Source organism: Rutilus rutilus (genome assembly GCF_951802725.1).
Source record: "Rutilus rutilus genome assembly, chromosome: 12".
In the NCBI taxonomy this organism is placed as follows: domain Eukaryota; kingdom Metazoa; phylum Chordata; class Actinopteri; order Cypriniformes; family Leuciscidae; genus Rutilus; species Rutilus rutilus.
Window position 1 is genome coordinate 41036948 of NC_140217.1, and position 12500 is coordinate 41049447.

Consider the following 12500-nt stretch of genomic DNA (forward strand, 5'->3'; position numbering starts at 1 on the left):
TACAGTCAGCATGTGCTCTACGCTCTTCTTCATTGGTGGATTTCCTGCTGACTCACTGTGATGACTCCATCACTTCCCTAAACACACACACACACACACACACACACACACTGATGACAGAAGAACCAGAGGGGTTTAGAAACTGAACAAAATATACAATTTATTGCAAATATGTTAATACAGTGATCAGTGTATTCCAGTAATTATAAAATCAGTAGTTGTGATGCTCTTTCCCTTCTTCATCCTCATATTCCTCTGCGTTCAGAAACTCTATTTCAGTTTCATAATCGCTCAATACTGTCGTGGCCCTTCATGAGCACAGCGCTCCTCGTCAACATCTCCATCTTTTACTTTAGAGGAAACGAGGGTTATTTACATTCCTTCCCGCCTCTGACGCACGAGTGACGTGAAGTGGGCGGGGCTACAGGAGTGGCACCGGAACCTCATTGGCCGATTCTGCCGTCAATCATCCGGAAGACTTTGGCACCCAAAAGTGTGGTGAGAACGAACTGAGAACATGCCGGAACGGATCATCCGGAATAAATAACACCTCCCACCGCTCCGGACCCTTCACAGGGAGCATCGTGTGCAGGATATGAAGGGTTAACTCGACACTTTTCTTCATATTTGATATCTAACGCTCACAAACTCGTCTATATTTCACATTATTTTCATAGCAAATACGCAAAATCTCATGAAAACAATCTGATATATTTTGTTACTTGAATTGAAAGTGTTTGTGCATCATTGTGCCTCAGTTTTCCGGCAGCGTTTGGGTTAAAAAGTCATTTAAATAATGTCAAAATGCTTCTGTTTACATAATATGTGTGTGTGTGTGTGTGTGTGTGTGAGTGAACTGTGTATAATTATTTTGTATATATAAATGCACACATATGCATGTGTTATTTATATATAAAATAATTATATATAATATAAATTGTGCATAAATATATATACACATGCAAATATTTCTTAAATATATACGTGCATATGTGTGTATTTATATATACAAAATAACTATACACAGAACACACACATTTATATTATATAAACAGATTATGCGATTAGCACTATTATTTTTATAACAAATAAGCGAAATCTCATGAAAACAATCTGATATATTTTGTTATTTGAATTGAAAGTGTTTATAATATTTGGGGTTAAAAGGTCATTGAGATCATGTGATTTTAGTGTGAAATGTGAGTTGGACGTCAAATACTTCATCTGGTCTTTATAACACTGTCATACAAAAATACTAAATACTGAACTCACTCCGTAAGTCTCTTCATCTCTCTTCATCATACAATAAATAATCTTATAGAACAGTGGCTCTATGCACATATACAAATAAATACTGTACAGGAGAGCGGGGGTTTCTTTCTGGAGGAAGGGATGGCCTGTGTTGCTCCGATCGGAGGCTGGACGGGAAAACGAGAAGCCTGAATGAGATTTCAGAAGTTCAAGCGCAGGGGTCAAAAAGGGGTCAGAAAAGTCTGGGGATGAATCAGGCCTCCATCAGCCAATCAGACACTTGGGATTCTGTGATTGGCAGGTGAGGAGTTGAGGAGTGGGAGGGGCTACAGGAGTGGCACTGGAACCTCATTGGCTGATTCTGCCGTCATTCTCATGATCAACTGGACAGACACCAAATTAACATGCCAGAACTGATCAGAAATAAATAATTACCCATGATCCCTCACTGCTCCGGACCCTTCATAGGGATGTGCAGGATCACGTTCACATCTGTGTTTTACAGGAACGCCTCTCAGAATGAGAACTAAATCGGAAAATCTGCAGAGCAAAAGTCTGGGGATGAATCAGGCCTCCATCGGCCAATCAGACGCAAGGGATCCTGTGATTGGCAGGTGAGAGTTGAGGAGTGGGAGGGGCTACAGGAGTGGCACTGGAACCTCATTGGCCGTTTCTGCCGTCAGTCTCATGATCGAGCTGGACAGACACCAAATTAACATGCCAGAACTGATGATATGAAATAAATAATTACCCATAAACCCTCCCACCGTGATCCATCACGTGCAGGATCACGTTCACGTCTGTGTTTTACAGGAACGCCTCTCAGAATGAGAACTAAATCGGAAAACCTGCACAGCAAAAGTCTGGGGATGAATCAGGCCTCCATCGGCCAATCAGACGCTTGGGATCATGCGATTGGCCGGATCTACGAGACGCAGCAGCAGCTGTGACTCTTAGGATCCTCGTCTTCGATTGGCTGCTTGAATCTCAGGAGGGGCGGGTCTCCGCTAGCCGGAGTGAAGTAAACCGCGCTGCCATTGGACGAGACCTGTGGCATGCGCGGGTCCTCGGGATTGGTGGATCCGTTGCCCATGTGACCGTTGAGGACGGGGTGTGGGAGGAGTTTAGCGGCTGAGCGCTGCTTTTTGAGTTCGGACAGCGTTTGCGGGCGCTCTTTAGGCTTGGACTCCTCAGTGGAGGTCGTGGTGTCGTGGGGGTCAGGGGTCACGGGGTCACCGTTAGAAGCGGGCGGCGCTGGAGCGGAAACGCAACCGTTCTGTCGTCCGCCGTCCTTCAGGATCCCCGGCGCGCGCGAGCCGTCATCAGCCTGTGGTACACACACAAGAAGAGAGAGAGAGAGAGAGAGAGAGAGAGAGAGAGAGAGAGAGAGCGAGAGAGCAGAGAGAGAGAGAGAGAGAGAGAGAGAGCAGAGCGAGAGAGTGAGTGAGAGAGAGAGCAGAGAGAGAGAGAGAGAGAGAGAGAGAAAGAGAGAGAGAGAGAGAGAGAGAGAGAGAGAGAGAAAGAGAGAGAGAGAGAGCAGAGCGAGAGAGTGAGTGAGAGAGAGAGCAGAGAGAGAGAGAGAGAGAGAGAGCAGAGAGAGAGAGAGAAAGAGAGAGAGAGAGAGAGAGAGAGAGTGAGAGAGTGTCTTAAAGTGACGGCAGCCTAATATTCCTGATGTTGTCTGTGTCATTAATGTTAATAAAACAACAATACAGCTTTAACAAATATGAAACTATATTTAATTTCTACAGTGAACAAATAAGTGTTATTTTACAATTAGACTTAATTATTAATTTCTGTAACTGAATACTGCTGTTATTTAATAACAATACTGTTCACTTGTTTTAAATAATGTGTGACCTCATCAGTTCGGCTGATAACTAACTGTAATGATGCATGTCTGTGTTCAGCAGTGCCCCGATATGTTGATGAGTCTCCCCAGGTGATTAGCCACGCCCCCTTGTTATCTTGTTTGGCTGGTTTGCCTGTGTATTTAAGCCCTGTGTCTAGTCTCAGTCTTTGTGAGCTCTTGTTACTGTATTTCGGCTGTTTGGTTCTTGTGTCCTGTTTACCTAGTCTGGGTTTGTCTAGTTTTGGGTTTATGTGATAAAGTTTGCTGCACGTGGATCCTGCTTCCTCCTATCATTCAACCACAACATTACACTTTTTTTTTTTTGCTGATCCGCAAAATGCTCCGATCCGTGGCTCAGAAACTGTAAACGATCCGTACCGTGATATTTGTGATCCGTTCCACCACTTAATCAATGGAATAATGTGTAGAATCCTGGATTGCTAAGATACCCGCTCTCCCTGCTCTGCACCGCACGAGTGTGATCGCGGAGAGAAGCTCTGCTCACCGAACGGCTGTTCTCCTGATCCGACTCCCGCTCTCGCTCCTCTTCCTCTCGTCCGCCTCTCCACACGATGGCTTCCGTCTGATACTCCTTCCGGCAGAGATTGTGTCTGTCCGACAGACTCGCCCTCCGAACCACTTTCCTACAAACACGGTCAAACACAAGACATTATATTCACTCAAACCAGTGTTTATTGGCTTCCTTAGTTGTGTTTATAAGACACTTCATACTCAGTAATATAATGAATGGGGTTGGGGATGGGGTTGGGGATGGGGTTGGGGATGGGGATGGGGATGGGGATGGGGTTGGGGATGGGGATGGGGTTGGGGATGGGGATGGGGATGGGGTTGGGGATGGGGATGGGGTTGGGGATGGGGTTGGGGATGGGGTTGGGGTTGGGGATGGTGTTGGGGATGGTGTTGGGGATGGGGTTGGGGATGGGGATGGGGTTGGGGATGGGGATGGGGATGGGGATGGGGTTGGGGATGGGGATGGGGTTGGGGATGGGGTTGGGGATGGGGTTGGGGTTGGGGATGGGTTTGGGGATGGGGATGGGGTTGGGGTTGGGGTTGGGGTTGGGGATGGGGTTGGGGATGGGGTTGGGGATGGGGATGGTGTTGGGGATGGTGTTGGGGATGGGGTTGGGGTTGGGGTTGGGGATGGGGATGGGGATGGTGTTGGGGATGGTGTTGGGGATGGGGTTGGGGATGGGGATGGGGTTTGGGATGGGGATGGGGATGGGGTTGGGGATGGGGATGGGGATTGGGATGGGGTTGGGGATGGGGTTGGGGATGGGGTTGGGGATGGGGTTGGGGTTGGGGATGGGGTTGGGGATGGGGTTGGGGATGATGATGGGGATGGGGTTGGGGATGGGGATGGGGTTGGGGATGATGATGGGGATGGGGATGGGGTTGGGGATGGGGATGGGGATGGGGATGGGGTTGGGGATGGGGATGGGGATGGGGTTGGGGATGATGATGGGGATGGGGATGGGGTTGGGGATGGGGATGGGGATGGGGATGGGGTTGGGGATGGGGTTGGGGATGATGATGGGGATGGGGTTAGGGTTAGGGACTGCACTGACACGATCAGATGAGAACGAATCTTGATCTGAATCAGGCAGAATGTGTCTCATATGTGATGACGTTTACATCATTGATTCTGTTTATTACTGTGAGGTAGGGCTGTCAAATAAAAATTTGAATTTCAAATATTCGTCGAAAAACGGTGCATTTGAATATTCGGTGTGTTAAGAGGTGCGAGACATGATGATGATGATGATGAGGATGAGGATGAGGATGATGTCACTGATGCGGTGTGTTTTTGTTAGCTTATCCATTATACAGTTCATTTAAAAAAATGGTGGGAAAGGGTTCTTCCTGCTGACGAAAACCCTCTCAGTTCGTGCAACGACACACTTGACCAAACCTGCACATCAGTCAGCGCTGTGTGTGTGTCTGTGTGTGTGTGAAAGCGCTCAGCACTCGCTCAGATCAAGAGCGTCTGGTGTTTGTGATGATCTATATGTAGATGTGTGAGTAGAAGTGTGTGTTTCTGAATGTCAGTTTGCTGTTGTGTGTTTATGTAGTTCATGACGCTGTGTGTATTCTGAGGTCACTGATGCACGAACACAGTTTTATGCACTATTGTAACCTCATTTTCCTTGCATGCACATTAAGGAAATTATATTTTATTTAAGAACAATTGTTTCAAAAGTTAATGCACTTTATAAAAGACTCGATGCTTGATTTGGTTTATTGCGCTCGCTTGCGCCCTCTTGTGGACACAGGAGACAATACTGTACTTTTCCACTAACATTAAATATTGCCTTTAGAATTCGAATATACAGTATTCAACATTTGAAGTGGATCAAAACCTTTCATCAAAGTTATACATGAATTTTGAACAATACCCGTTCTTGTCTTAGGACAACTTTGATGAACTTTTTTGATCCACTTCAAATATTGACTCAAATTTTGCTAATATTTAAGAAAGAAATTTTAATTGAGCTTTTCAGGCATTTTGACAGCCCTACTGTAAATCTGCAGGAATAAAGCTGGACCTGATCTAGTGTTGTGATTGAGGTGCAGTTCTGCGAGTGTCCAGCAGGGGTCAGCAAGTGTGCTTTATTTGTATCATATTGTACAGTAACCTTGAGTGTGTAGAAAGGCGCTGTATAAAATACACGTATTATTATTAGTATTACCCTCGGCTGCCGGCGCTGCTGGTTCGACGACACAGAGACGTCTTGTGCTTCAGCTGAGACTTCATGATGATGTCATGCTTGTGCTTCAACTCCAGCAAATGATTCCTGAACTCCTCATCCTCACACAGATCTGCACACACACACACAAACACACACGACTGATTTATTCATGAATTTGTCCTGTTAGAAAAGGATCATGGGATTTCAGAAATCTGAAATCGCTGGTGTTTCTGACGTCACAAACTACCTTGTAACCAATCAGATCAACGTGTGATCGTCAACCAGAGAATCTCTGAGCTGAGTGGGTGAGTGGAGGCGGGGCTCATTTGCATATTCATAGAACCGCGCATACTAAATGAGGCGAGGGTGTCGAGTTACATTCAAGATATTTTAAGGCATGACGATGTTTTGACCTCGCGAACGTTAAAGGAACATTCCATTCTTGAAACGTTACATTTGAATGTTCTCTGAGAGTTCTGAAACAAGTGGCAACATTTAAAAACTGTTAGACGAACATCTAAAGATTCTCTCTAAACAGACAGTCTCAGATGAGCGACACGCAAAACTTCAAAATATTATCCTTATACTGTAATCATTACGAGCACAAGATGTAATCGCTGCTTAACAAGTTCATTATTTCTGATAAACTCAATATATGACGTTAACTAAACACACACATGTAATGTACACTACCAGACAAACGTTTCGGATCGGTAAGATTTTTAATAGTTTTTAAAATAAAACTAAAAATGCAGCCTTCTGCTCACCAAGGCTGCATTTATTTGATTAAAAATACAAAAAACAGTAATATTGTGAAATATTATGAAAATTTAAAATAACTCCTGTGTGAATATATAGTAAAGTGTAATTTATTCCTGTGAATGTTCAGCATCATTACTCCAGTCTTCAGTGTCACATGATCCTTCACAAATCACTCTAATATGATGATTTGATGCTCAAGAAACATTTATGATTATTATCAGTGTTGAAAACAGTTCTATATAAAAATATTTCAGGATTCTTTGATGAATAGAAAGTTCTAAAGAACAGCATTTATCTGAAATAGAATCTTTTTTAACATTATAAATGTCTTTACTGTCACTTTTGATCAATTTAATTAATCCTTGATGAATAAAAGTATTGATTTATTTTATTTCTTTCCCCCAAAAAATGAAATAAAAATGTGTTACTGACCTCAAACTTTTGAACGGTGTTTAATGTTATAAAATATTCTATTCACATAGAAAACAGATGATTCACACTGGAATAATATTCGTCTCTGACTGATACATTGAAACAATATTTATTGTGAAAAGCGCTATATAAATAAACTTGAACTGAATTGGTGTCGTCATGTGACCTAAACCGGTCGCTATGACTACCGACTGTAATAAAAATGGCCTTAGAGGACAATATTAATTTTATGGCAACATAAACTGTCATAAACGAGCAGACGCTCAGGAGCCAGAAAACAAAAACATTCACGAATGAACGAATGAACCAGTAAAAGCCGAGAACGGAGGAAGACAGGGCAGATTAATAATGATAAAACTGTAATATTTGTCCAGTGTTCATATAGTTGATAGATCGGTTGTTTTTAATGGAATATTGCAGTACTTATTCTAAATTCTATATCTGTGCACATCATTATTGTTCACATTAATGATTGTAAGATTGTTTTCCTACATCTGATCTCGGATACACTTCACTGTCATGCCGACGTTAAACTAATCTACAATTATTACTCAAATCAATATGTGTGTGTATTTATGAATCTGGCGTAATGAGCGGCATCATGATCCGTCAGGCGCTTTATCGTGAAAGTGTTTGTGGTTTATGTATTATTATGTGATATTGAAGATCATCTCAGAGCTGTACCTATGGGCGTCTCCTCCATGTACGTCTTGGCGTTCAGATTGGCACCGTGAGAGACCAGCAGCTCGGCCACTTGGACCTAATTATGGAAATTAATATTCATCTTTCATACAGAACATTATGATGATGCCTAATGGCACCTATGACATAAAACTACTGATTTCAGTTAATAGCTAGTTTATTTTTTAGACAAAAATTATCATTTCATAATAATAATTAAAACATGATAATTTCATAATCATATTTCAAGCACGATAATTTCATAATCATATTTCAAAAATGATAATTTCATAATCATATTTCAAAAATGATAATTTCATAATCATATTTAAAACAATTTCATAATCATATTTCAAAAATGATAATTTCATAATCATATTTCAAAAATGATAATTTCATAATCATCTTTAAAACAATTTCATAATCATATTTCAAAAATGATAATTTCATAATCATATTTCAAAAATGATTTCATAATCATATAAAAAAATATATAATTTCATAATAATATTTCAAACATGATAATTTTATAATCATATTTCAAAAATGATAATTTCATAATCATATTAAAATATATATAATTTCATAATCATATTTCAAAAATGATACTTTCATAATCATCTTTAAAAAATGATAATTTCATAATCATATTTCAAAAAGGATAATTCATAATGATATCCCTGACCTGTCCCCAGCACGCAGCGGCGTGTATCGGCGTCCATCCGTCAGAATCCCTCACGTCTGTTCTCGCTCCTCCTTCTAACAGCATCTCTGTGACCTGAGCGTACCCGTTCGCAGCCGCGATGTGTAGCTGAACACACACACACACACACACACACGTTACTTAGCTATCTAAATGGGGACTCTCCATAGACATAATGGTATTTATACTGTACAAACTGTATATTCTGTTCCCTTACACTAAACCTGCCCATCACACACACACACACACACACACACACACACACACACACACACACACACACACTAACCCTACCCATCACACACACACACACACACACACACACACACACTAACCCGACCCCTAAACCTGTCCATCACACACACACACTTACCCGACCCCTAAACCTGCCCATCACACACACACACACACACACACACAAACACTTACTTTCTGTTTTATGTGTTTAGTATTGATGGTATCATCTAAAATATTTTATAATAAGTTTAATCAAACTGGCAGGCTCATCTTTAATATCTCTTGAAATCAGACTTCAGACTTCAGACTGTTAATGCAAACAGGAAGTGCTTCCGTCTCTCCTCAAATCATCAGATCAGCAGCTTTTGATGTTCATTCTAGTTTATCTTGTGTGTTTTCTTCCACTCAGCATCATCACACACACACACACACACACACACACACAGCGAGCGAAAGGATGTTTTATGTGCTGCTGATTCAATGTTCCAGTAAAAGCGTCTGATGTCTGTCATTATCCTGCGCTGCTGAATGACGAACGGAGAGAATAAGAGCAGGAGTGTGTGTGAGAGAGAGAGTGTGTGTGTGTGTGTGTGTGTGTGTGTGTGTGTGTGTGTGAGAGAGAGGAGAAACACAGGAACACAGAACAGAACGATGACCCTGAATATAAGAAACCAGTTCTTCAGTGATTCAAGGAGAATCAGGCAAACACTGGAAACAGAATGTGTGTGTCTGTGTTTGTGTGAGAGAGTGTGTGTGTGTGTGTGTGTGTGTGTGTGTGTGTGTGTGTGTGTGTGTGTGAGAGAGAGAGAGAGGAGAAACACAGGAACACAGAACAGAACGATGACCCTGAATATAAGAAACCAGTTCTTCAGTGATTCAGCCTCGCTAAACAAGGAGAATCAGGCAAACACTGGAAACAGAATGTGTGTGTGTGTGTTTGTGTGAGAGAGTGTGTGTGTCTGTGTGAGAGAGTGTGTGTGTGTGTGTGTGTGTGTCTGTGTGAGAGAGTGTGTGTGTGTGTGTCTGTGTGAGAGAGTGTGTGTGTCTGTGTGTGTCTGTGTGAGAGAGTGTGTGTGTGTGTGTCTGTGTGAGTGAGAATGTGTGTATGTGTGAGTGAGTGTGTGTGTGTGTGTCTGTGTGAGAGAGTGTGTGTGTGTGTGTGTGTGTGTGTGTCTGTGTGTGTGTGTGTCTGTGTGAGAGAGTGTGTGTGTGTCTGTGTGAGAGAGTGTGTGTGTGTTTGTCTGTGTGTCTGTGTGAGAGAGTGTGTGTGTGTGTCTGTGTGAGTGAGTATGTGTGTATGTGTGAGTGATTGTGTGTGTGTCTGTGTGAGAGAGTGTGTGTGTGTCTGTGTGAGAGTGTGTGTGTGTCTGTGTGAGTGAGTATGTGTGTATGTGTGAGTGAGTGTGTGTGTGTATGTTATAATGCTATAATTTTTTACACTGTTTATTTAAATTTAAGTTATGTTATAATATTTTCTTCTATTATTTTGATGTTTTTATTATTATTCTATGTATTCCAAGCTTTGCCAATATTGTATTATTTACAGTCATGCCAATAAAGCAAACTTTGAATTGAATGTATGTGTACATGTGTGTGTATTTGTGTGGCCTCTAGTGTGTGTGTGTGTGTGTGTGTGTGTGTGTGTGTACCAGCGTGGCCCCCTGGGAGTCGTGATGGTTGACGTCTGCTCCGTCCTGAAGGAGGTTCTGAATATCTCCCAGCATCCTCTTCTCCACCGAAGCTCTCGTCTCGTTGATCATCTCCTGCGTGATGCCTGTCATGGACACAACCATTGGACAACACAGCTGTCAATCAAACAGACAGAGGTGTCAAGTAACGAAGTACAAATACTTCGTTACCTTACTTAAGTAGAATTTTGGGGTATCTATACTTTACTGGAGTAATTATTTTTCAGACGACTTTTTACTTCTACTCCTTACATTTTCAAGCAATTATCTGTACTTTCTACTCCTTACATTTTAAAAATAGCCTCGTTACTCCTATTTAATTTCGGCTTGTTTTCATTCCAGCTTGTCGTCGTTCAAAAAAAATTGGCCAATTACACAAACGGTTTAGATCTGAGTCCCGCCTCCTGAATACATATCGCTAAACTGATTGGCGTTGTGTTTTCTTTCTACTTGTGAGAGGCTGTAGTCACATTTGGTAAATATCCGCAATCCTTGTCCTTGTTGTGGGGATTTTTTATTTTTTTTGGAAAACAGCTTATAAATCAGACTAAGTGATGTTTTTTGAAAATGTAAAAATGCAGAAGGTTTTCTGTGATAGGTAGGGTTACTCTAGGGGGGTAGAATACACAATTTTTGTTACAGTATAAAAATCATTATGTCTATGGAAAGTCCCCATAAAACATGAAAAAATAACATTGCTTGGTCTTGTTGAAATGAGAGAGGCCTGTTTGATCAAGTTGAAACCCTTGTCATCCCAGTCTCATCAGCTGGACGGAAAGAAATTCCAGTGCTCTTAGGACACTGAAAACACGGCTCAGAGCAATGGTTACCAGTGACACTTGACAGTATTGCTGTGTGTCGTGTCCCCAGTCCTCACCAATCTCAAAATCAAAACCTACACCCTTGATGAGAAGTATAAACATATACCATTCTGAGATAACGTGCCTCTGAAGTTTGACTTTTTGCACCATTACAATACTTGTAGGCAACTAGTGATCCTATCTCCCGCTCCATGAAACACATGTTAATGCTCAGTAGTACACATACAGCATATGGTTATTTAATGTATTTTCATTGTACTAAAATTGAAATTGAAATTCATTTTCTATGGGCATATATGCGGCTGAAACAGGTAGCCTAGTGCATCCCAAATTTTTCAACATTAACATTTTAATATAGCATTATAGTCATTATGGCCTTTAGAAAAATGTGATTTTTTGAGGAGGTGGGATAGTGCACTATAGGCCCCTGTGGCGCAGTGTAAGCTTTTGTCCTTAATTGCATTTTTTCCTTACATTACTTTTACTTTTATACTTTAAGTAGTTTTGAAACAAGTACTTTTATACTTTTACTTGAGTAAAAAACTTGAATTGATACTTCAACTTCTACAGAAGTCTTTTTAAACCCTAGTATCTATACTTTTACCTGAGTAATGAATGTGAACACTTTTGACACCTCTGCAAACAGAGTGGGAGGAGCTAATCTGACTGTCAATCAAACAGTGTGTGGGAGGGGCTGATCTGACTGTCAATCAAACAGAGTGGGAGGAGCTGATCTGACTGTCAATCAAACAGAGTGTGGGAGGGGCTGATCTGACTGTCAATCAAACAGAGTGGGAGGAGCTGAACTCATTATAGACTGTGATTGGTGGAGGCCGTAAGACACTGACAATCCCACAAATCATCAAATACTGGGAAATAACGAATTCAAACATCACAATAAAACTCGCGGAACATTCAAACAACATCAAGATGAATTAATCTACATCTTTCTGTAAATTACATTCGCTCAGTTCCTCAGAACTAGATTAGATTGACTGCGTTTGGATGATGAATTATAATGATGTTGTTTCCAAAGAGGACAAATCTAATCTTTCCAAATCTCATCTCGTCATTTAATGAGATCTGCAACTGGAATGTTAAACAATAAAACACACAGATCTGCACCAGGATTCGGGTTCTTACAGGGTTCGTACAGACACTGTGAAATGAAAATCCAGGACTTTTCTAGCACTACTTTTTGGTTTTCAAGGATTTCAATCAGAGATCTCACTACAATATCTTTGTTATTCTTCAAATTCTAAAAAGGTAAATAGATAAATAAAAATAAACTAATAAAACAAAACGGTACAAATAAAGTGCAGCACAAGCAATGACTGTGTAACTTTAACCACTGAAAGATATCGC

The 12500-nt window shown here is 41.3% G+C and overlaps 1 protein-coding gene across 2 annotated transcripts in view; it reads right to left on the minus strand.

The window, feature by feature from the left end:
• The window catches only part of ppp1r16b (protein phosphatase 1, regulatory subunit 16B), a 61069-nt gene that overhangs the window by 2592 nt on the left and 45977 nt on the right, over window positions 1–12500 (minus strand). Inside the window, exons 6-12 of one of the 2 annotated variants that reach the window (XR_014629390.1) lie at window positions 10276–10400; window positions 8372–8497; window positions 7690–7765; window positions 5812–5941; window positions 3609–3747; window positions 1687–2578; window positions 4–77 (exon numbers count right to left, since the gene is read on the minus strand). Coding sequence is in view for 1 of the 2 variants with exons in the window: in XM_084425704.1 (XP_084281830.1) it covers window positions 2177–2578; window positions 3609–3747; window positions 5812–5941; window positions 7690–7765; window positions 8372–8497; window positions 10276–10400 (998 nt within the window). In the remaining variant the exon portion in view is untranslated. Of the gene's footprint in view, window positions 1–3; window positions 78–134; window positions 2579–3608; window positions 3748–5811; window positions 5942–7689; window positions 7766–8371; window positions 8498–10275; window positions 10401–12500 lie in introns of those variants that run through there. The other variant, XM_084425704.1, reaches the window with a different exon arrangement.